General features: G+C 42.5%; 3 protein-coding genes across 4 annotated transcripts; 2 read left to right on the top strand and 1 right to left on the bottom strand.

Annotated features, from left to right (window-relative positions):
* Nucleotides 1–1409: 1409 nt before the first annotated feature.
* cebpz (CCAAT enhancer binding protein zeta) lies at nucleotides 1410–9348 on the top strand. Its single transcript, XM_030721865.1, has 17 exons — nucleotides 1410–1618; nucleotides 2850–4342; nucleotides 4440–4671; nucleotides 4782–4941; nucleotides 5068–5156; nucleotides 5279–5332; nucleotides 5427–5529; nucleotides 5987–6046; nucleotides 6124–6190; nucleotides 6292–6398; nucleotides 6675–6735; nucleotides 7266–7462; nucleotides 7706–7759; nucleotides 8157–8255; nucleotides 8387–8448; nucleotides 8656–8737; nucleotides 9157–9348. The coding sequence occupies exons 1-17, from the start codon at nucleotides 1433–1435 to the stop codon at nucleotides 9315–9317; spliced, it is 3267 nt and encodes a 1088-aa protein (XP_030577725.1). The 5' UTR covers nucleotides 1410–1432; the 3' UTR covers nucleotides 9318–9348.
* On the bottom strand, nucleotides 9001–12630 carry LOC115774526 (protein CEBPZOS). Of its 2 annotated transcripts, none has more exons than XM_030721867.1 (4): nucleotides 12471–12630; nucleotides 12262–12413; nucleotides 12128–12172; nucleotides 9001–9424 (listed from the first exon to the last, which is right to left on the bottom strand). In XM_030721867.1, exons 2-4 carry the CDS (start codon nucleotides 12377–12379, stop codon nucleotides 9342–9344), a joined length of 246 nt encoding a protein of 81 aa, XP_030577727.1. In that variant the 5' UTR covers nucleotides 12380–12413; nucleotides 12471–12630; the 3' UTR covers nucleotides 9001–9341. The 2 variants fall into 2 exon arrangements, with proteins under 2 accessions (XP_030577727.1, XP_030577726.1); XM_030721866.1 differs by having other exon boundaries at nucleotides 12262–12379.
* A 4440-nt stretch (nucleotides 12631–17070) lies between these two features.
* Nucleotides 17071–20321, top strand: LOC115774617 (hepatocyte nuclear factor 3-beta-like). The gene is made up of 2 exons (XM_030721975.1): nucleotides 17071–17303; nucleotides 19085–20321. Exons 1-2 carry the CDS (start codon nucleotides 17229–17231, stop codon nucleotides 20228–20230), a joined length of 1221 nt encoding a protein of 406 aa, XP_030577835.1. The 5' UTR covers nucleotides 17071–17228; the 3' UTR covers nucleotides 20231–20321.
* The last annotated feature ends 5263 nt before the right edge of the window (nucleotides 20322–25584 follow it).

The following is a 25584-nucleotide window of genomic DNA, read 5'->3' as shown; positions in this document are numbered from 1 at the left end:
GAATTAAAAACTGTTATCAAAGCAAAGACTTTATCATAATCCTTTATTATGTTTTGTTTGTGTCGGTTATGCTCAAAAATATAGTTTAATCTCAGGGAGACTGTCTGAATAAATAAACATTAAATGTAGATTTTAAAAAAATGACACCAGTGATCTAAAATATGAAATTCTAACAAAAAACATACATTTTACATCTTATTTGTCATTTATAACCCAATATTTTTGCCTGTTGTGTCAAACTTAAATATTTATCAACAAATAAATGCCAATTTATAACTGAAAAAAATAGAAATATATAATATATATAATGTATATTTAAATATAGAGTATAGTTTTATGAAGAAGTCACTCTTCAAATAGTTAATTCAACAATTAAACAACCGGATCCAAAGAAAAAGTAGCAGTTAATTCTTATTCACAAGAAAAAGAAAGAGTTGAAATAAAGTAATATAATATTACTAATATGATAGGCCAGTGCAGGTACATTTAAATCTTTCAGATGTTGCTGAATTGTGTTTCATGTGTATAAAAAATTACACAATCTGCAGTGATAAATCTAATTTCTTTATCTTCAGTCCAAGTGAATTTCTTTTTATTTCCAGAGTACATTAAGTCATTGCGTTACATTTTATTTAATATATCTGTAAGCACATAGAAAGTTAATTTTCTATTAAAAGAGGTTATTTTATTCTTGAAGATCTTCCTCCGTTTCCTGTGACGTTGTGTTTCTTAACCGCATACTTGACGCTGCAGAGAGACAACAAATGCTCTGATTGGAAGAAAGGCGGCTGTGTAGTGTGAGGAAAACGTGATTGGCTCAGGAAGCGTGAGCTCGTGCACGTGGTCACAAATACAAAGTTACACAAATCGGTGATTATTTGTGTGAAATTTGTCCGTTACATTTATTTGTTTTGTTGAGAAATGCAAATTGAAAATAAAATCCAAAAATAAAAATAGGAAAAAAGCGTAAGATTGAGTTGCCAGATTGGCCGGAAATATCCCCAAACTACCATTTTCTTCTTGTTGTTAATGGAGTAAAAACACTGATTTGTGCCAAGAATCGGGATCAAACCTCAGCCACGTGTGACCACACAAACATGAAACAGGGACACTGTGTGTTTTACATCACAAACGTCGGTAAACGACGCGGATCCTGCAGTTCAGAACTTGCCTGAAAATCGTCACATTTTTAGGTTTTCTTCTGTAATGAGGAAACTAATTGACGGGTAACAGGTATAAAATAAATTATATAAATCAGAAACTTCTATTAGTCAATTCGGCGTGCCTAATTGTTTACAAATATCAAGAAATATTGAGTAATATTATACATATATGCCACGATATAACTGAAATCCCCCGCCAGACCTGGTAACCCTGCACCGGAAACGTTTCCTTCTACGTCCGGGTCAGGTCTCCTCACGCTGTGGAAAGCATGGCAGCGAAAAACAAGCAGCGAAAAAAGTCCAAAGCGACGAAAAAAGTGACGTTTGAGTCCAAAGACAAAGAGCCGGAGGCGGAAAACAACGGCGGAGAGGAAGATGGAGGTGAAGGGAAGAAGGAGAAGAGAGAGGAAGAGGAGCTCAGTCTGGAGGAGGTTTTACGGCTCGGAGGAACTCAGGTGAGTTTACCTGGTAAAACGAGGTTAACGCTCATGAACAGACGTAGAGCGCGCTGCAGTTTGTGGAGGTCGGTTTGATTTGATAGTTTTCTGAATTGTCAGACAGGCAGGTGAGGTCATGTGACGAAAATAACACGAGAGAAGTACTCCTAATACACACTCACCGGACACTTTATTAGGTACACCTTGTTATTACCGGGCTGGACCCCCTTTTACCTTCAGAGCTGCTTTAATCCTTCATGGCGCAGATTCAACAACATGCTGGAAACATTCCTCTGAGGTTTTGGTCCATGTTGACACGACAGCATCACACAGGCCTGTCAGCTGCATCCGTGACGGGAGTCTCCCACCACATCCCAAAGCTGATCTCGGTGACTGTGGAGGCGGTTTGAGTACCACTGACATGCTAAAGAAACCATTACATGGACCGTAATCCTGCTGGAAGCAGCCATCTAAGGATAGTGCACTGCGATCAAGAAGGGTTGGGCATGCTCAGCAGCAGCACTCAGGAAGGCTGCTGTAGCCCATCTGCTTCACGGTTCCACATGCTGCGCATCAGAAATGCTCTTCTGCAAACCTTGGTTGGAATGAGGGGTTACTTGTAGTTACTGTTGCCCTGTTATCAGCTGGAAGCAGTCTGGCCACTCTCCTCTGACATCATCCAAAGACTCTGACCCGGGGATATTTTCTCTCTTTCTGACCGTTCTCTGTAAACCCCACAGACGGCTGCGCGAGAAAATCTCAGCAGATCTGCAGTTTCTGAAACACTCAGACTCAGAGTCACTTAAATCACCTTTAAATCCTCTTTCTTCCCCATTCTGATGTTCAGCTTGAAATTTATAAAAAGAAAGTTAAAGATTAAAAAAAATATTGGTGATAACATTATAATAACATTATTAATCTTCCCAGATTTTCTCTCCTTTGTTGTCAGAGCTTTCATAAATTGTAACTTATTTTATTACTAATGTTTAATTTAAACAGTGATACAAACACAGAGACGAAGGCTGATTCAAGCTGTAATAAAAAACACAAAGACAGCAAAGATACAAAAAGTTTTAAAAGTCACACAAAAGAGAAAAAAGGCTGTAAAGTCACATAATTCTGACCTGAAAATGATTTAAAGTATTTCAAATAAATAAAATTGATAAAGTAATAAATTAAAATACATTTTATACATAAACATTGCCCAGAAGTCTGCCATTAAAATGATTCTTTTTTTTTCCATCTGCAGGCCGACTACGTCCTCCTCGCCGGCATCGATGACTCCAATGAGCTCGTCGATGGTGGTATGAAAGGAGCGATAGACGACCTGGAGGAAGGCGAGCTTGAGAAATTCATCACCAAGCTGGGCATCCGGGCATACACCACACAGCAGTTTGTAGCAGATGAGCCCGAGGGCGATGCAGTCGCTGCTAACGAGAAGAAAACTGAAAAGGCCAAAGTGGAGAAAGCAGAGGAGACGCCGTCCGCGGCTCAGCCATCCGCCGCTCAGCCGAACGCCGCTCAGCCGAACGCTGTCGATAAGAAGCAGAAGAAGTCAGCATCGAAAAAGGTGAAGCAGAGTGCCAACGTGTTTGAGTTTCAGCAGCGACAGGTGCTGCTGATCAAACCCGGCGGGAAGTGGTTCGAGCTAGAGTACGCAGAGGAGGGCTCCTCGGCGCCACAGGACGCCTCGCTGGTCTCGCAGTACAAGACGCTCGCCCAGCAGCTGTTCGAGGCCGAGGTGAACATCTACAAGACCAAGAAGAGCCTGCAGAAAGGAGCCAACTCCGCCTGGATGAAGACCGTCGTCTCCTCCGGCGTGTTGGCGGACAGGATGGCGGCCATGACAGTTCTAATCCAGGACGCTCCGGTTCACATGCTGGAGCACGTGGAAAACCTGGTTTCCATGGTGAAGAAGAAGGGCAGCCGGCGGATGGGCCTGATGGCCATGGACACACTGCGGGAGCTGCTGCTGTCCAACCTGCTGCCCGAGGGCAGGAAGCTCCGCACCTTTGCACAGCACCCATTCGATCAGCTGGAGGAGAAGGCCAGCGGCAACCGCGACGCCCGCGACCGCCGCCTCATCCTCTGGTACTTCGAGCATCAGCTGAAGCACCACATGGCTGAGTTCGTGGTGGCGTTGGACTCGTTGGCTCACGACACGGTGCCCGCTACCAAGGCAAAGGCGCTAACCACCGCCCACGAGCTGCTGTGCAGCCGCCCCGAGCAGGAGAAGGCGCTCCTCACCCAGGTGGTCAACAAGCTCGGAGACCCCGAATACAAGACGGCGGCGAAGGCGTCCTACCTGCTGGAGACGCTGCTGCACAAACACCCCAACATGAAGGTGGTGGTGTGCTGCGAGGTGGAGCGGCTCCTGTTCCGACCCAACATTAGCTCGAAAGCGCAGTATTACGCCATGTGCTTCCTCAGCCAGGTGATCCTGAGCCACGACGAGGCCGAGCTCGCCACCAAGCTCATCACCATCTACTTCTCGTTCTTCCGCGCCTGCGTCAAGAAGAAGGACATCGAATCGAAGATGCTGAGCGTGCTGCTGGCGGGCGTGAACAGGGCGTATCCTTACACCAGCGCTGGGGACGAGAAGGTGAGGGAGCAGATGGACACGCTCTTCAAAGTGGTTCACCTGGTGAAGTTCAACACGGCCGTGCAGGCGCTCATGCTGCTGTTCCAGGTGATGGACTCCCAGCAGAGCATCTCAGACCGATACTACGTGGCCCTGTACAGGTAAGAACAGGTCGTACCAGTCATCAAACTTTTGTGGACACTTTTAAGACATAAACAGACATCATCCAGATGTTTCATTTCGCCTTCTCCCCCGCAGGAAGCTGCTGGACCCCGGGCTATCATCGTCCCGGCAGAACATGTTCCTCAACCTGCTGTACAAATCCCTGAAGGCCGACGTGGCGCTGAGGCGGGTCAAGGCCTTCGTGAAGCGGCTGCTGCAGGTCAGCGCCGAGCAGAGCGCCAGCTTCACCTGCGGGGCGCTCTTCCTGGTGTCAGAGGTCATGAGGGCCAAACCGGGCCTCAAGATACTGCTGCAAGAAGAGGGCGGGGTAAGGAAGCGAGCGGAGATGAGGTTTTAGAAAAATGTTCATTTGACTTCTTTGGACATAACGGGTCTCTCAGATGAACTGTTGATTGTTTTTCTTGTGGCTTCTCTCAGGATGAGGAGGAGGAGGAGTTCAAAGATCTCACTGCAGACGAGGATGACGATGATGGAGAGGAGAGATTTGTGGATGCCGACAAACTGGAAGAAGGAACGAGCGTTGAGCCAGAGGAGGCCAAGCCTGCGGCATCATGGGTACATCACCAGAACCTGGAAGGTCTGCGAGCCGCACAGTTTTTTTTTTTAATGTGAAATCCCCGTCTTTCTTTCAGGAAACAATTGAACTCGTTCATGAAGGCGAGCTGCGTCGGGCTGCTTTAATGTCGACTTCCTTTTCTTCCAGGAATGAAGAGCGCTCAGATCTACGACCCGCTGCACAGAAACCCGTTATTCTGCGGCGCCGATCGCACGACTTTATGGGAGCTGCAGAAGGTGAAAAAAAAACAAAACACAATGAACACAAAGATCTCGACTCATCACTGGAGCTCGTGTTCACCCAGCTGCTGCTGCACGATCTAATATTATCCTTCTGCTTCCTGTTTGTTTCCATGCAGCTCGCTCTGCACTTCCACCCATCGGTGTCGCTGTTTGCAAAAACCATTCTGCAGGTAACCCCCCCCCACACACACACACACACACCTTCAGCAGCTGTCTTATCTTCATGATTCTCTGTTAACATTTGGTGTGTTTTCATTTCCACAGGGAGACTTCATCCAGTACTCCGGCGACCCTCTGCAGGACTTCACCCTCATCCGCTTCCTGGATCGATTCGTCTTCCGAAACCCCAAACAGCTCAAAGCAGAACGTAAAACAAACTTTATTCCCTGAATTCTGTCAGATGCAACATAAACCCCAACGTGCACTAAATGATCACATGCAGACTAAAAAAAAAATTAACTTACAATGACTGCACAGAGAAGATAATGAAAACTGATAATTGTGTAAACTCATATTTACAGTTTAAAGAGATTCAAAACAGGAAGAACGAGTAGAGCACAAACTGAGTGCAGTCGAGCAAAAATAGAAACAAAAACAATGAAAAAGATGCAGTAAAGTGCAGAGAAACTAAAAACATGCTGAAAACAAAGAAATAAAAACTAAAAATCAGACCGAGAAAACGATGAAAAACACGAGGCTGAAGCCTCTGATGAAAACACATGAAATCATGCTGACTTCACGTGTTCTGACACTTCATTAATGTTATTAATCATTTGAATATCTGATAATTGCAGTCATGAAATCAATAATATTTCATTCCTCAGAACACACCGACGCTGCTCTGCTGAAGCCCAGACACAGATTACCTGTCAGCTCTTTACCAGGTAACTTTTTTTTTCCCACTCACCTGTTCTGTGATGTCACAGGAAGTGTGCGTTCCTGACTTTATTTTTCCCGTCAGTTAACAGCGACGAGTTTCTGTCGAAAGAAGAAAGTCAAGTTCCCGTCGATGAAATCTTCTTCCATCGGTGAGTCGCAAACATCGGGGGAACTCTGCGAAGTCACGCGACGTATTTCCATCGTTTTTCTGCTCGGTTTTATATTTAATGAGATTCGTCTCGTTTATCAGCTTCTTCAGGAAACGGCAGCAGGAGAAACGGCAGCGTGGGCCCAGAGGAGGAGGTGATGATGACAGCGTGGAGGACGTGGATGACGACGAGTTTGAGAAACTTCTTGGTAAATAAACCAACACTCAATAACTCGTCATGGAAACCTCAGAGAACCTAACGGCTCGAACTTGAACCATTAAAGTGGATAATTGGAGACAAAGTTAAGGAGGTTTTTGAGCTGAAATCAGTAAATACTTCATGCAGCTCAGCATGAATGAACACATCCTGCTCCGTGGTGTTTAAAGTGAAACGTTTCCTAAATGTAAATTTTCTTGCCTTTTGTTACTCGTGTTTGAATGCAGCGTCTCTGGTTGTGTAACTGGTTGTGATTTTGTTGTGGCAGACAACTTTGAGGGCGACTCGTACTTCGCCGACCTGGCCGACGCTGATCTCGACTTTGCAGGGTGAGTTTTCAGCTTTACTGTTGGTTTTTATTTTCATTTCATTACTTTAATTATATACTTTAATTTTTTTCCTATTCCTGGATTTGCTTTAAAATTTTATGTATCAATTGTTTAATGATTTTGTATCTACAGTTACTTCTGTGTTATTTTAGCTGCACATCTCATACATATCAGCGTGTGTCATGAGGTCATGTTTACAGTAAAATGGGAAAACAAATAAACAGAGGAAACACAGAGGGATGTGATTGGCTGGGAGACTCGCACTCCTGCCCAGAAACCCTCTGCAGAAAGGATTTGATTGGCTGTAACTGTTCAAGGCCCCAAAGCTGATTCTGATTTGTTTATAAAGAGCAAAGTCAGGCCTTCCTCTGTGTTTGTGGTCGACTGTTAAAACCTGTACTGAGGAGTTGAAATCGTTCAGGTTCGAACGTTACAGTGAAAACGAGCAGCTTTAAGGCCTTTTTAAGGGCTTTGCTGTGGTGACTGAACCCTCCTCTTCCTCCTGTTTCCCCTCCATGTTTGTCTCTCAGGAATGTGAAGAGTAAAAAAGGTAAGAAATCAGCAGAGGATTTGGACTCCAATGAGGACGACTCGGACATGGACGACCTGGACGATGAGGAGGTGTCTCTGGGCAGCATGGACGAGGAAGACTTCGGAGACGAACTGGAGGAGGAAGGAGGGACGTTCATGGATCCTGATGGAGGTGAAGAAGACGACGATGATGAAGGTAGGAAATGCCAGAAAGTTCAAATAATTCCAATAATCCAGTTTTACTTTCAGATTTCCTTAAATCTAAATTTTATGGAGTATTCGTGGCTCTGCTGCTGCTGCATGGACATCTTTTAATCTGTTTATGCTTTTGTAAAGTTGGCTGAACTGTGATCAGATTATATTGATGTCATATGTTTGTTAAATGACAGAATGGACCTGCGATCTTACAGAAATCTGAACTGCTCTCCTCTCCTTTCAGTTCCTGAGCTGGAGGATGAAGATGCCCTGGAGGATGAAGATGCTGCATTCGGAGGTCAGTACCTGCAGAGATCCTCATCGCAGATTTTCAGACCTGTGGGGAGTGAGTGGAGGGCAGCGGCGCCGAGGCACTCTGTGCATCATGGGCCCATAATTTGTAAAATTATTTTATACAGCACCTCAGAATTAAAAGAAAACCACCAAACGTTTAAATTTAAGGTGCTGGAACCAGTGAAGTTTAAATGTTATATTCATGTCGGCCATATTCAGAGTATTTCCTTAGTGACGCATCAAGATCCCAGAGTAAAAAAAGACTGTGAAACTGAGTGTTTGGAGCCGTCTGAAGCCTGAGGGTTTGACTCTCATATGCGAGGCTCCTTATTTGAAACTTTGGCCGTGAACAGGTCCACTTCAACACCTTCAACACATTCAAACCTTTTTCCTCTGCATAGATTCAGACGATGAGGAGATGGAAGCTCCAGACATCACTCCGCATCCCAAGAAGGGGAAGAGGAAGTCCTCCGAGGCGCTCGACTTCTCCGGATCTTTAGGTTAATACTTGATTTATAGTGCGAAGAATCAAACTTTGTCCTTCTAACGTTGGTTTGGCTGAGTATAGAAAACTGAGCGATGCTCGAGGTTATTTTATCGATCACTTATCGATCACTGTTCATACTCTCAGGTTCCAAACAGAAGAAGAAGAAAGAGAAGAAAGATGCAGCCATGTTTGCTTCTGCTGAACAGGTTAGTCTCACTTCAGATACTTTGTGTAAAACCAGCATAAAGAAGTTCTGATTGGAGACAGGATCTCAAAGCTGATCATATAACTCAGATTTATGGAGATTTTTACATTTGAAACCTTTTTTACTTCATGGGAAAACCACCGCCGGCTTATGAAGCTATAAAAGTGTTTCACCTTTAGGAGAATAAACTGAGGGCTTTTTTTTTCAGTTTGGCTGCCTGCTGGACGAGAACGCCGGCTCCAAGTTTGACAACATCGGGCTCAACGCCATGGCCAACGCCGACAAAGCAGGTGAGCTTTACCTTTATAGATTCCGTCCACCAATTTATATAGCAACAATAATGCAACATGAGTGTGACTAATTTGGTTTATCTGTCCGTCAGTGCAGACGACATAAATTTATTGGCAGGATTAAAGAATTGTTATTGGCAGCTGGGAAGTACAGACAGTTATAAGTAGAGACGTAACTCTTCAAACTTAGATGTGAGGTCTGACAGATGCTGATTTCAGGTCATTATAGGGTTAAAACAAACAAACTGAGTGTGATGAAGGCGAGTTATTCTGGACTGCTGGATACCAGCCACATTTAATAACTTCTCCACAGAGAGAAAAATCACATCAGCTTCACTGTATAAATAAACCAGATCAGATGAATGAGTCTCTGTGCAGGAAGTGATGTCGTCTCTGTTTCCGACACTTCCTGCGTGCAGGTTTGAAACAGCTGAAGTGGGAGGCTCAGCGCGACGACTGGATCCACGGCCGCGACGCCAAGACGCTGCGCAGGAAGAAGACCATGTTCAGCAAGAAGAAGATGTTCAGCGGAGCCAAGACAGGAAGCAGGACGTTAGGGAGCAAGAAGAGGAGGAAGTAGATGATGATGATGATGATGGAGCCTTCAGTCCCGTTTGGCCGACCAGGCCTCCTGGTCTCTCTCGCGGATGCCGTAGATCCCCGCCCACTCGTTGGACTTGTAGTAAACTGTGAGGAAGCGGACATCAGAAAGTGATTAGAGACCCTGAGCTGATGAAGAGGAGACACGTCTACCTTTTTCTTTAATTAAAGACTTTGTGGGCGGGTTTATTTTCTATCGTATGATCTAGAAAAACACTTCAGATGTTGAATATGGACTCGTATCACACTGAAGTCGGATGAACAGATTTTTTTCCTCATATTCAAACTTTAATATGTGTGAAACATTCAGCTGATTTGGACTGTTTTAAACAATATTCTGTCTTGTATGTGAGAAACCATAAATGAAATCTACATGTCAAACTGTGGACTCTCCAAATCTGCTGTCCATATTTTAGCATCCATCGTTCTGTTAGCTCAGATAAAGGACTGTGCTCAGTTTTCTCACTAATGTCATTTTAAAATGGACCCTCAAACAGGAAGCACCTGAAACTTTGCATAATTCATATTCAGAAGTGAATCCACTGAAATCTGAGCTGAGCTGACAGGATGACCCAGTTTCACACCTGTGTGTGATATTAAAGTGTTTCATGATCCTGTTCAGTGTGTTTGCAGTTTAATTTCTGTAGTTTGGACCAATTAAAACTAAAAGCATTGTTTTAATATTAATGTGTAACAGGAACCAAAACTACTGACTGTCCCTTTAATTAACAACCAGCTGAGCTCTGTCACAGTGGCTGCAGAGGGTCACGGAGAGGGCAGGTTAGACCCTTTCAAAGTAAATGTTTTTGGTATTTAACACAATAAAAGCCCAGATTATTTGTTGGTATGGTGTTAATAAAATATCAATATTAGCAGATAGATTTGTAAATGACAAAAATTACTGCTAAAAGAACTATTTTTTTTCACTGCAATCAATATTTTGAGGATTTATGACACACATGGGTGCTGTTCACATATAGCACAGATAGTATAGAGGCAACATCGCTGTCTTAGGAACAAATGGTCAGGAGTTCAAATCCCAGCCAGGGCATGCATCTAGTAAGGGTTCTCCCCCCCTGGATCACAACCCTCAGGTACAACACAACTGCTACGGCAAGAGGGAGCTAGGACGATGGGGGGGGGTTTCATCAAGCCCCCAATAACAGCTGGTACTTGGGGAAAAAGTTAGAGAGGCGCCTACTTTTAGATTTGATGTGTCACTGTTGACATCATACAGTAAAGTTTGGTGAGAGAGTGCTGTGAATCCACCCCAACTACATCTATCATCATATATCTGGGATTAGGTTGTTGGATAAACTACATTTTAAAAAAACAGAAATTATGCAAATATAAATTAATTAAAACAACACTGTTTGAATATGAACGGCTGCAAAAATGGACAGCGAACTGTTTCCTAATCACAAAGAGACTGCAGACAGTTTAACAGGTCAGGACAGCAAGTTACTGACTCTTACACTGACCTGTCTGTTATTGCTGCTCAGTATTTCAGTCACTGTTTTTACCTGCAATAAAGCTGCAATAATTATGCCTATTTGTTTGTATATGTAGTAAATATGACTGGGTTATGTTTTAGGAGAGTTTACAGTAATATCAACAGGTGTCCATGTTCATGACGCACAGAAACTGAAGTACTTACGTCCTAATTGTCCCAGCGTGTCCCAGAGATTGAGGCTGGAAACACAACATCTAACATCCTGGATATTCACTCTTGATCGTCTCTTTAGTCTAAGACAAAGAAGCAACACCCAGGGCCGAAAAATGAAGCCAACACTCAGGTGCTGCAGTGGCAATTCCTCTGAATCAACCCCCACAGACTCGCATATTAATGTTACAGCAGAAATACACATTTACAGACTGCTACAGGATCTGTCTATGACACCACAGAGGAAAGAGAGCACAGCCGAGCGGGGCAAAATACACCTGTTGCACTTTATTCTCCCAGTTATTGAGTGGGCAACGTTTTCCTATTTTAAGTAACAGTGACCTTGATCTTGACCCCAGTGACCCCCATTTACAATCACAACCTTGCTTTGGTCATAAGCCATCTAGTCATGAAGTTTGGTAAGTGTAGGCCACACGGTTCTCAAGTTATTGAGCAGACACTTCAATGGACGCCGCCCGGATGATCACATAACGCCTCCTGTGTTTGAACAGGTGTCTGAAAACCTGAAACGAGCATCAGTGGATCTCGAAGCAGCGTAACACCTGCAGGAGGTGTTTGTGGATGTGCAGCTGATTCATGATGGCCACACGGGTCAGAATACCAAAGGAAGGTTCATAAACATGTTTAAATGATGGCACCAAAAAAGTCAAGGTGTACTCATTACTTTAAAAATGTGTTTTATGGAGTTTTACTGCATTTAATTTATAGTGTTTTATTTGGGGTCCTGTCAGCATGTTCAGATGAACTTCAATACAACTTTGTTCTTGTACTGCAATTTAATCTGCTTCATATATCTGACCTGATCACTTTCATTATCATATCCATCAATGGGTTTATTTCACCTACTTGAGTTTCAATTGATTTAATTATGAGCTAATTGCCTTTTTTCCCTTATTTGTTCACATTTTAGGATCATTTTTTCATATCTGTCTTCTAACATTTAGATTTTTAGATACGGACTGTGGATGTAAGGGTTTCTAATCTGAACAACACTGCAGCAGTATATGAATAAAATTACATTACAGTGGTTACAAACCTGCAGCCGCTACTTTTAAATAATTATAACAGCAGGTTTAACCTTTGAGGCTCGTGGAGATTGTTCTCACCTTCCAGGACGGATGGGAACCTCCTGTTCACGGTGTTCCTGAAATCTGCAGGCAGAGGAGATAAAACGGGAACTTTAGGTCGACATAAAGCCGCCTTCATGCAGCTCCGCTTCACTTGGTGGTTTCACCGATACCTCGGCTGTTGTTCATCATGTGGAACAGACCGTAGGCCCCGAGGACGCCCAGCAGCTCCACAACGATCACGCCCTTCATGAGCTTCTTAGCCAGCGGCTCCAGAGGTTTGGGAGGCATCTGAGAGGAGACCGACACACACAAACACACACAACTTTATTTAAGGAGCTTTATGAGCCCGTTTTACGTGTTTCCACTGTTCTGAACTTACCTCAGATCAGATTTGCGGCGGGGAGATAAATGAACGGCTGCTTGAAAAAACTAAATCCAAGCAGTTAAAAGTGAGAGGGTTGCAGGAGACAAACCCGCTGCCCTTCAGTTTCACAGCAACAGCAAACCGCTAACACGCTGCTTCCGGTGTACGGAAGCTCGGTGGGGACAAACGCAACGACTTCCACGGTTTATTTCCCTCAAACGACCGTTAAACGGTATAAATGCTGGATTTAACGATGATAACCTGAACCTCAGAGCTTTATCCACATTTTGGGCTTTTGTTATTTCGCTTTTTATTTGGTAAAAACTAATTATGAATTTATTACAATTGCTTTATACTTTTTTTTTAAATACAGCTCCTTACTCATGTCTATGATAATTTATTTATTGGCTCCTTTTTTCCACCACAGAGACTACAATACATAAATTAATTTAAATCAAAAGCAAGACGGAAAAACAATAAACATAAATCAGTTCACACTTTGGATAAAATGACTTATTTTAATTCTTTGTGAAAAGATGATACTGCTGAACATTTTTATTAGTATATATATTTACTGAAAAACAAAGAAAGAAAACGGGCTGGGCATTAACGTGATCTGCGTGTCCTGTGGGTCGTGGTGACCTGGTGGATGTTAAGATGTTGGTTACATGAATACATTGATTACTGATCAAGAGGGCACAGTCTGAGTGCCTTATTTTTCTTTTTCTGAAATACTCAGTGTTTCCCTGCTTCTTCGTCTTTTATTTTATAAAATATTGTTCTGAAAAGTCGCCTTTTCTCCCTCTGTGATATTAAAACAACTTCATAGAATCAACGCGTGAAGCAGGTCTAAAAGCTGCTTTTATATCTAATATTGCTTTTTTATTATTATTATTATCATAAGAACGATATTTCTGTAACTTTAAAACCTGATGTTGAAGTGTGATTTGATGGTTTTGGTAGGAAGTCACCAGCAGATGTCAGAGTTGAACAAAAAAAGCAAGGCGCACAGTCACCTGATAAAAGCCTGATTATTGTTTTTCGATCTTAAGTTGAAGAAAGAATTATCAAATGCAAAATAAAATCCCTTTGATGAGCAGATTCCTGTGAAGAAACCTCCAATTTCAGGGTTTTTTGGGGAAACAAATCCTGTATGATTTCTGATGTAGACTCAGCTGATTGAGCAGCAGCTGCAGGTGAGATTCCCAGTTTTCCCAGAGGCTTCCTCGGTTTTACAGCTGCTGTTCCCTCAGGAATCTGAGCAGAGCAGCAGCCATACGGGTTTAAACTAAGAGACAATATTTGCTCACCTGGGTCGCAAAAACATCATTTTACAGTGTGGTTGGTGCAGAAAGAGGAGCTGGGAAAGAGTCCTCTGCAGGGCTGGAAAACCCTTAAAAACAACCGTTTCATAAGGCTTCACTGAAAACCCCAGTTTCAGTGATTTGTTAATAACCATCATATATAAGCTGGAAATGTCACATAACAAATCTTTGATTAAAAGGGAGTAAATTTATTGTTTCTATGACAGCACTTCTTCAGCAGAAGTGTTGTTAATATGTATCCAGAGAGGATTTTGCCCTAATTATAATGAGCTACCTCCATTATACTTGCATTTCACTGTTCCTACTTTAATCTCCATAAACAGTTTATTCCTAAAAAATATAACTAACTGCATGTCCTCGCCCTGACCACCCTGACCCCAGCAAACAAAATAAATGAAACAACCATGGCAACACTTAGTGATGAGTGATTTTATTACGTTACATCCAAAAAATTCTGCACCACAAATTTTTTAAGGAAATTTTAAGAAGTGGGTTGAGGCATGAGTGAGTACAGAAAATATTGTGAGCTTTATTTAAAAAAGAAAGAAGGAAACAAACAAAATCTAACTGAAACAAAAGGGGGAGAAAATATCTTTGGGGAATTCAACTGATAAAAAAAAAAAGCTGCTGATGTGCACCTTAAATATGTATATGTATCCATAAACTCACAGCAGCTACAGAAATCCCTCTTCTCCTGTGATCCGTTTGCTTGCTGCTCAGGACCAAATCAAAAAGCTGATTTCCAGCAAACAGATGAGCCACACAGCAGGCCAGGAAGAACGATCAGCGCGTCCTCCGTTCCTTTCTCCGACTCCTCTCCAAGCATCTTGGTCCCTCCTGCTAGAGAAGCGAGTGGAGGAGGTGAAGAAGAAGCACGAGGAGAAAGAAAACGAACCATCTCCACTTCAGTGATGTCAGTTAAATATGATGTGGAATTGTTTTGTTATAACCCAGCTACAGCTGTGATCATAACATGCTTCCACAGGGTTTCATTTCATCAAATTCACTGCATGGAACAATGTAACAAGATTAAAAAATAAATACTTTTTCAATCACACAAACACACAGAAATGGTGGAGGGCAGAAACTTGTGAATGCAAAGAAGTTGTTCAAAGATTCCTCATCTCATGATGTTTTTATACTTGACGGTAAAAACACTTCAGTAAAGGACACACTTGCTTTATTTATTTGCACGTCTTCAGTTATAACGCCTCTCTTCCCTGTCCTCATGATGCATTTTAGGAGCTGAGACATTCTTCAACACTGAACACTGAGGCTGGTTTCAGGGCGGCTGCAGGAGGACGAATAAGGCACAAATTAGAGAAATGAGGAAAAGCCCATTGAACTCACAACACTCTCAGCATTGTTAGATGTGTGGTGGGTAATGAAGAGCCTATCAACCCCATAACATCCCTGTTTGCTTCCAGCATCATGTATTTGGGCGCTGTGGATGCTGAGTTAGGAGAATTATCATTTTTTAGCTTTTGAAAGTAAAATATTTTTAATAATCAATATTATTTTCCATCATTTATTCCCCACAGGGATCTCTGAGCATGCTCTCCTCATACTGGTGCAGGCGTTCGTGGTTTCTCAAACATGGCAGTTTAATCCTGCCTGTCTAATCCCAGGATGCTCCCAAAAAACATTCTTAATCTCAAGAGTTTCACTTCACAGCTAACAAATGATAATAATAATAATCACTTTGGGATGAAGAGCTGGTTTTCAGTCTGCTTTTTACTGGCACATCATGTGTGAGGAAGATCTTTTTCCCGATCAGTTTCCATGTTTGTGCCTCATGACCTTCTAAACACAGATTTCAACTATTCATCAAGTCTTTCTCTCCTGTATGTGAACCCACTTTAAATCCTTCACACAGTCACTGTTTCTTCCATAACCTGTGACCTGTGACCTGCACTGATCCTGTGCAGGTGAGGGACGTCCTTCACTGAGTCACAGCTTTGATAAACATCTGAGCCCCCTCACGGTCGTCGTGTGTGACCCACAAAAAGAGGGAAATATTTGTGCTCGTGTTTGATGGCCACAGGGCTGTGTGCAGAGAGCATGGTGGTCCAGCTTCTCTTGTTCCTCCACCTCGGCCGTGTGTGCCGTGCGTCCTTTCAGATTCGCCGGCAGGTAAACACACACTGTCGGAGCACAAACAGTCAATCCTGCAGCTGAAAAGGAGGAGGAAGAAGATCCCGGACAGCCTCCACTCTGCCGGGAACTCAGCGCTTTCACACAATGGGAAAGGTTTAGATTTCACAGTTAAATAAAGACATTAAAGATCAGCCTCTCTGGATCCAGCATGAAATGTGTTTTTTGATTAAACCACTCTTACAGCTCACTGAGCTTCATACATTTGAGACATATAATTACTCTTAAAATGAAACTCTTTGGCACTGACTCTGTATATTAACTCAATCAAAACTAGGTGGGCCAAAATGTGAGAACCTAAACCTGTAGGTGGGCTTGATTCATATTTGCAGAGGGCCTGATTTGGCTTCTTGGCCCATCGAGCAGCAGGACTTTTGCTCCGCTGGAGTATTTGCTGTATGAAAATCTATTTTCCTGCTCTAATCTGGTCTTTGTCTTTTTTGACTTAATATTTGCATCTGTAATGTAATGGGGTTCTTATATTTTTACACTTTAACTACCTGAGAATAAAACTGCCTATATGTAATGTTTTGATTTTAATATGCTGCTGCCTTCATTATTTCAAGCTTTCAGTTTTAAAGATTTGAAATGCACCCTCCTTTTTTTGCACACAATCATAATTACCCTGTTTATGTTATCTTTTCGCTCTTTTGTTTTTGATATAGCTACTGCTTGAAGGTGATGGTTTGCTGCAGGAGAAAAAAAATTGATTTAGAGACTATAGCACAAACTCATTTTGTGCCCAAACACAGGCTAAAGATGAGCGCAAAACAAAAACTCTGCAGATCCATCAAACTGCTGCATGTGGGCTCCTCATCTGTCCGCAGATGTGATGAAACAAAATCATTCTGATTTAAACAAAAATCCAGGAACATGAACGAGGGGCTCTAATTAATACATTTTCATTGTGGCAGGTATACCGTCATTTTTACTTTAATTTTTGTGAGCTTGAATTATTTTCTATGAGCCAAAATTCAACCTGCATCTACTGTGAGACTCCTATAGGGGTCCAACTAAGCATACTCTCCCCGTGGGAGGTTATTATCCGGCCGTGGGAGGCTGGCACCTGATTGGACAGCGGCTGCGCAGCAGCGAGAAGCAGGTGCCGCAGGCGCTCAGTGCGCGCAAACCGGTCACAGTGTGCGCGCAGGTGAGAGGCAGCAGCTCCGGTAACAAACAGACAGGATCCACCGGCCCGGTACCGGCTGCCAGCTGAGGACAGGCGGGGTTCACGTGTTTGTTTTAAAGCCTCGCGTGGAGCTGTTTGGATGAATCTGGAGCCGGAGCGCGCACGATGCTGAGTGCCGTTAAAATGGAAGGACACGAGCATCCGGACTGGAGCAGCGGCTACTACTACGGAGAGACCGAGGTGTGTGACTTTCCAGCGGGTTCACCCGGGCTGGTTATCAGTCCGTGGGAACGCTGGCTTATTGATTAAATGTTGGTCAGAGGCAGAAACTTATCCTGCAGATGAGGCGGATGAAAAGTGATCAGAGGCCAGAAGATCCAAATGAAGGGAAAGATTAACTTAGCGTCACTCACAGAAACTCAGCTTTAACAAGGCTGCACATTTTATCCCACACTTCTCCAGTCTGTATGTCGCCTTTAAATGCATATATATTTATTATTATTTAATGTAGACTAAATTTGTGTATTACGGTGTTACATTAAGTCCTTTTCGATTCTCGTGTGTTGAGTTTCTGTTCGGCTGAACTTCAGGAAAAATTAAGAAGCAGTTTTCTCATTTCGGTTAAACCGAGTAAATATTTGCAGGAGAATTTATTAAACTGAGATCTTGTTTGTTCTAGAAACCCATTTAATTAAAGATCCAAAGACTGCGACCTTTAGACTGGGCTTTGCCAATTAATCTAAACTGTAACCTAACAATGAAAAAAAGAAAACGATTCATACTTTGAATTTTATCATCATAACAGCGAAGAGCAAATACTGACCAAAGGAAAGGCTTCAGCTGCGCTGAGGGCGCAGAGGTCATCCTCGGATCTCTTTTCTCTGCATTTTTTAGGCAACAAGCGGGGAGTTTTCCTCTAATAAATCATTACCTTTATTTTTCTGTGGGATTTGTTCAATTTAAAAATGCTCACAGCTCCACATAATTAATTTCAATTCACAAGAATTTGCTGGCTTGAAAACAAAAGCGTTAAAATCAGTTAATAAAAAAGAATAAGATAAGAAAATAAATGTGGGGCTTCTCCTCAGATGACATGTTTAAAGATCGGAAAAAAAACTTTTTAAAAATAAATTACAACAACATTTCAAAAGATTTAAAAACCGAATTTTCTTGGACGTATTTTCTGAATAAAATCCCCTGTTATTATACATGTACAGGGACCATTTTCCTTTAGTTAAAATTATAATTCTCTTGATAATTTAGTATCATTTAAATAAAATTGGCGCTCTTTTCAAAGCTGTGTTAGTGCCATATTTCACATCTTTAGTATCCCCCAAACCCTGCGTGTCCGCTGGGGTCTATTTATAAAAGTCAGTGAAGTATAAATGGATCACAGAGAGGAGAGGACTTTAACAAGAGAAAAGAGGAAGACAGGTTTCTGTGTATACCAAACACACTTTAATAATAATAATCTGTGACAGAGGAGTTTGGGGTAAATTAGAAGAAATTCAGGTGTGTTAAAAACACTAAAAATCATGGGCACAAAAACTGTTAAACTGCTTCATCGGAAAATGTTTAGAATGAACTAATCAGAAAGCATCAGCTTATATTACAATAAACCAACATCGTGACCTTCCAGCGACTGTTTTCCACTCATTTCATCATATTTAGAGACTCCAGTGATAAAGAAATAAAGGTGACAGCACTGATCAGGAAGAAGATAAATGATCAGTTTGTTTGTTGAGGCCTCAGGCGTTTCTAACTTTGATCTTTTTATCAGGCTAAAGGAAATCCAGCCGGTTTATGATTCTTGCATCGAGGCTTCATTAGTTCTCATTGTGGACGTTATTATTAGGCTGTTATTTAAATTAAATTAAATTATTTAGGATTAAACTCTGTGTGTGTGTGTGTGTGTGTGTGTGTGTGTGTGTGTGTGTGTGTGTGTGTGTGTGTACGGTCTGGTGTGAAGTCCTGTGCGCCCTCGTGCATTAATTAACGTTAATTGGCTCTCTGTGTTGCAGTGTTACCCCCCAGCGGGCAACATGAACTCCATGAGCACCTACATGGGCACCCCTGGCATGACCGGCCACATGAACGCGCATTATGTGAGCCACCCTGTCGCGGTCAGCAACTCCTCGGTGGCCGCCGGGATGACGCAGAGCGCCGGGGCCGCCGCGGCGCAGGCGGCGGGCCTGAGCTCCGCGCTGCCGCCCAGTATGAGCTCCATGAGCCCGCCGCCGTACGGGAACGTGCCGGTGATGAGCCCGGTGTACGGGCAGGCCTGCGCCATCAGATCCAGAGAGTCCAAAGCCTACCGGCGCAGCTACACGCACGCCAAGCCGCCGTACTCCTACATCTCCCTGATCACCATGGCCATCCAGCAGTCAAACAGCAAGATGCTGACGTTAAACGAGATCTACCAGTGGATCATGGACCTGTTCCCGTTTTACCGGCAGAACCAGCAGCGCTGGCAGAACTCCATCCGCCACTCGCTCTCCTTCAACGACTGCTTCATCAAGGTGCCGCGCTCACCGGACAAACCGGGGAAAGGCTCCTTCTGGACGCTGCACCCGGACTCAGGAAACATGTTTGAGAACGGCTGCTACCTGCGGCGGCAGAAGCGCTTCAAGTGCGGGAAGAAGCCCGGAGCTGCGGGCAAGGAGGCGGAGAGGGAGCCGGGCTCTGAGGCCGGCGCGGTCACCACCACGACAGGCAGCAGCACCGGGTCCGGATTGGACTCCCCGCCCTCCTCCTCCTCCTCCTCCTCCTCACCTCCGTCTTCTGACGTAAAGGGGACCGACCTTAAACCACACCGAGGTGAACTGTTGCCCTCCAGCCCCGTGCGCGTGCCTTCCCCGCTCACGCACACGCAGCACCTGCTCTCACACCACCACCACCACCACCCGCACCCGCTGCTGCTGCACGAGGCCGCGCACCTGAAAGCGGACCACTACCACTCGCACTACTCCTTCAACCACCCGTTCTCCATCAACAACCTCATGTCGGAGCCGCAGCACCACAAACTGGAGCCGGTGGTGCAGTACGGAGGTTACGGCTGCCCGGTGTCCGGGGCTCTGATGGCGGCCAAAACCGGCCTGGACCCCGCGCACACCGACACGAGCTACTACCACGGTGTGTACGGCAGGCCCATAATGAACTCCTCCTGAGGCACAGACGGACTCTTCGATCTGTATATTTGTAAATGTGATAAAGGGCCATTCCACCGTTTCCATCCATCCTGCATCAGATAAAAATCTTCATATGAAACATTTGTTGTGTCGTTTTTATAGGTTTTATTGGCCTACACGGTCTACAAAGCTCTGTACACTCCAAAGGCCACAATCTCAGAAAACGGGACGCAGGAAAAGTCCGTTTTTGGTCAAATTAGGCTAATTTGTCCATTCTGGGGGACCACAACACATTTCATTTCCATAGCTATTTATTTTCATAGATGTACTCTGAGCATAATGTAATAATATAATTAACAGAGAGGTGTCTCCTACATTAAACATAATTATTCTTATTAGAAACTTCCATCCATGTAACATCAGATACTTTAAGGCTTTTACTGAAATTATGTTGCTAGTATGACTTTAAGATTACTGGAAACTCCAATAGTTAAAAATTTCCTTATTAGAACCTTTTTCAAATTGTTCCTGGAAGATCTTTTCTAAATTCCAGTGGAAGCCTTTATGTGTTTATTTAATTTTTTGCATACATGAATGACCAGACTTACAATTATATAATTCTTCATCATTAGTCCAAAAATATTGATTTAAAAAAAAACCCTCAATATAAATACATATACTACAGATTCTGGAAGATGATACAAATACTCAGTGTTGCTGCCTTGAGTCATTTTAAAAGGTCAGAAGAGATTTATGACAGCATGAGCAGAAGTGCATGTTTCACATGTGTGTGATTACTGAAGAAGCTGGCTCAGGCCCATCAAACATTTGTGCCCACGAGTCTGTAACAGATGACGCAGGTATACCTACAGACACAATCTACACAAACGTGCTCCTCGGGGGTGTCGAACACGGCTTTGCAAAGTGTAAAATTGCAGCAGAGTCAATAACATCTTAAAATGTTCACTAAAACGCGCTGCTGTTTCAGGAATGGTGACGCCTGCATGGGAGTGAAAATTGAAAGCAGGTTGTTTCTAGAAAGATTCAGAGTGAAGCTTCACTTAATTCCAAAACCTGTGCGTGGGAACGTTTTATCCTTCTGTGAATTTACAGGATATCAGGCTGTTGATCAAATGTGAACATTTTAAGCTGTAGTGTGCTTCTTAACAATAAAAGAAAACTAAGTTATGAATTGGTTAAGCTGAAGAAAATGGATGGATGGATGGATGGATGGATGGATGGATGGATGGATGGATGGATGGATTTACTGAGATAAAACTGGGCTGTGATGTGATGAAAATGATTTTGTCCCCTCTGCCCTTCGTTAGCTTATTGGACCTCAAAGTGACTGTGTTCACCTTTTTGAGGCTAAAATGGGACACAAATGTTCCCAAACTGGGAAACATGGACATGTGTACCCTCTTGATCTTGAACTTTAATGTCCAGCATTAGGAGATAGCCTGTGTTTGGTCAAATGCAAGAAGAGACTGGGTGAAATAGTGACTGTACACTTAGATTTTAAGATTTTGCTCTCCCTGCGCCTGGTGGGGTTTTTCTTCTCCAGCTTCCTCCCACAGTCCAAACACATGCATGCGAGGTTATGTTTGGTTATTTTACTGAAGCTGCAGGTTTAGATGTGAAACAGATAAAGCATTAAGTAGTCTGTAATACAGGAAAAATTCCATGCAAATGCTACAAATGATTAATTTACACCTATAGCACCTTTAAAAACACAGTAACATCAGAATCCTAAATTCAAAAAGAACGCTGATCACGAGGGCTAAAAACACCTGAAAGAAATGCAAAGACAGAAGAAATAAATGCACTGAAAAAATATTCAATAAGGCAGTTTCATAGAAAAAAATACACAATAAATTTAAAAAAAGATGCACAAATACTGCATAAAGGAAAAACTATTAAATGAATAACTTTTAGAACATCTTTGATAAATGAATGCAACTTTTTCTAAATGCTAGTTTTTGTATAGTAAAGGCTGCAAATACACAGCCTCTGCCTAACAGCAGCACCACGGAGGGCGTGACAAGCTGTGGTGTTCTTACAGGTGCAGTAAGTGTTACTGAGATAAAGACTCTGAGTACACTCTGCAGCAGCATTAGCACTAAATGGTTTGATTATCACCTGCAGGGTCACAGATAACATGGAAGCAGATAAGAACTGGAACAATAGCCCGTGAAAAGGTGACGAGCTCTCCTCCTAAAGCACATTAATGTCAGTCAGACGTGATGTTAAACTGCAGATAACAGGCTTCAAGGGTCACGCCCTCACATTCACACAAACAATTATTCAGCTCTGAGAGATTCAGACTCAAAAACGCCAAAATGTAAAAAATACAGCAGGTTAAGCCTTGATATGACAAAGACACGACGCAGTAGGAGCAGGGACAGTCAGTGGGGATTTATCAGTGTCCTCGCCCAAGAATTAAATCAGACTTTTCATTTTCTGCATTCTGGAGAATTTCATGCATCATTTTGCACCTTTGCAGCATTAGTTTGTAGTTGAAATGTGCTGGAGGAGTGAGGCTGCTCTCTATTATCACCCCTGCTGAGTCAACACACACGATCATGCTTCCCTCCTCTGTCCTCTCCTCGTTGCACATGTGAAGAGTCGGTTCAGGTCTGTTTAATATCAGGCTGATGCTGCGTCTCTTGTTTGAGTAATAATCAGTTTTAATGTGCATGTCACACCTGCTCACCTTAATGATGAGGTCTTTTGTTTTCATCTATAAATTCCTGGATCTGTGAGGTCTCAGTTATTATCAGTGAGAGACCAATCCTAACCCGAGACTATCAGATTATCTCATTTATAAAAATTGTTCCCCAAAGTTTTGGCAATCAGGCAACAAAGAAAATTACATTTATTTTAATTTCCCTGATGGACCCAAAGGGATTAATAAAGTTGAATCCAATAGCTCTGAAAAGAAACAGTGTAACTATAAACTGAACCCTGTGTCACAGGATCAGGAATATAAACTGAGCCTGACTAAAACAAAAAGATCAAAAAGCTTTTCCTTAAAATTAGTGAGCAAACGAGCAACAACAACAAAAAAAAAGATAAACTAGTTTTTACTTACATTTTTGTAAATAATGTCCCAATAATGGACCTGCTTTGAGATATTTTGAGAGCGCAAAAAAAAAAAAACCCTTAAAGAAAAAAAGGCCCACCTGCTGGAAACATTGTTGCCTCGTTATTGTTTAATGTTATGAGGAATGTTTTTGTGCTGCTTTGTTTATGGTGCACCTAAACACTGAGGGAGGAGGTGCTCCTCGCATGAAATCTACAACTGTGTGACACAGTGTGACTGCTGGATGTGTAATCGCCTTCTATGTGACATTTTCTTTTCTTTTTCTTTTATTTTTCTTCTGCACAAACACCAAAATAAAATCTATAAAAAAATAAAAATAATTTTGGTATCTTCGGTCACGTGATGCACATGGTCACAGGAAATCAGCCTGCTGGTGTTTATTAAATCCCTCAAGTAATTTTTTTTAAAGTGAATAAAATAAAATGTCCCCTGCCTCCAGCCTTTAAAGACTACTCAAACAAAAAAGAGCTGATCATTTTCTTGATCAATCATTTAGTTTATTTAATGTCACAAAAATGCTCCCATTTTGCCGTTCACACAAATTTATAATGTCTGCAGTAAAAGAAGCACGTGGGACAAAAGGAGGAGTTTGCTGACAGCAGCAGCACTGCAGTCATCTTCAGACTGATGCAGGAAGAAGCTCCACAGGATCATCTCCACACAGAAACTTCAGCCAACAAGTTCATGTCAGAACATTAATTATCATTTTAAATGCTAACATTTTGTCTCTGTATTTTATATCTGATATAAATTTGAATTCAGTTTAGAGTGGAAATTGTTTTTTGTAGGAAGCTGCTTCACCAGCTACTCCACATAAAGAACCTGTGGTGTTAAGTGTGCGATGTATGATTCATATATGTGATTCATGAGGGTCACCATCAGCAAATTTAGTGGTTATTTATATTTTCTTTATGCTCCAGCTGTTTTCTGGAGCCCACAGCGAATTCACACAGGAGGAACTCGACTGATCATCACATAGCTGCGGCTCAATTTTCTGGCTAATCGATGAATTGGTATTGTTGGAGCTTTGATTCTGGATGAAACCTCCATCTGTCCTTCAGCACCAAATGATCAATCATGAAAGAACAATCAGATTAATTACCGTCTTTCAGGCTCATGTTTACGGCTTCTTTACAACTGAATCCATCCAAACGTGACTTTCAAAATGAAAATCATGAAATTCAGATCTCCTAATATCAGGTATTTAAAAACTGTGCCCCACAAGAACCTTAAAGGTCTTTTAAAGGAATCAGAGAAACTTTAAGAAAATCTAAATGTCGGTTTTTGCCTGCATGTCAATAAAATGTTCAATATAAATATTTTTCTCATCTCTCTAAATAATCATGTCATTATTGTATATATGTATTTGACATATACTGTAATTAATGCTCATGAATTTAATGGTGCACTTTGTGTGAGCCATCAGAGAGGTTTCCGTGATGTCTGCATATTACTGAGCTGCTATCTGCATGCAATAGACAATCATAAAGGCACTCAGTGTTAATGCATTTGAAGTGATTCAGGTTTCTCTTGTTGGATTGTGGTGCAATACTTTGAACTTCTGCTCTGTAGAAAAAGGAGCCTGAAGACTGGTGGGCAGATATTCAGTTCAGTTCAATATGATTTTATTTATATAGCATCCAAATAACAACAGTTGCCTCAAGGTGCTTTATATCGTAGGTAAAGACGCTACGATAATACAGAGAAAACCCAACAGTCTAAACGACCCCCTATGAGCAGCACTTGGTGACAGTGGGAAGGAAAAACTCCCTTTAACAGGAAGAAACCTCCAGCAGAACCAGGCTCAGGGAGGGGGGGTCATCTGCTGAGGGGGGGGGGCTGAGGGGACAGAGACCTTTAGCTTGAGGTCGTCCCAGAGTTTTAGTAGATGCATCTATGGTGTAAATTTGATCATCCTGGGTCACATCAGTCTCGAGTTACGGCCAATGTTGAAGTTTTTGTGTAACAGATGCTGCGACTATGACAAGAGCTCGACTTTTTCTACGAATGAGCCGAGCTAAAAACTGTGGTGGTGGCAGTGACAGAAAAGTAACACAAAGACTCGCTGAGTGTGCAGATATAAAATTATTCATGACAAAATATGGAATCAGGGCCAGAATCTGAAGGAACTACAGTGGTCCTGGAAAACTTTTGTTTTGACTGTATACAGTCATTGTCATGTGAAGTGAAGCTATCAAATGATCTTAAAGTGGAAGATTTTTTTTTTGAGTGACAGTCACATGTTACAAATTGTGGGCTACTTTTTTTCCCGGCGCTGCCACACTGGTGG

The sequence above is a fragment of the Archocentrus centrarchus genome, chromosome 24 (genome assembly GCF_007364275.1).
Source record: "Archocentrus centrarchus isolate MPI-CPG fArcCen1 chromosome 24, fArcCen1, whole genome shotgun sequence".
Lineage (NCBI taxonomy): Eukaryota > Metazoa > Chordata > Actinopteri > Cichliformes > Cichlidae > Archocentrus > Archocentrus centrarchus.
This window is presented reverse-complemented; position numbering and strand designations above follow the sequence as displayed.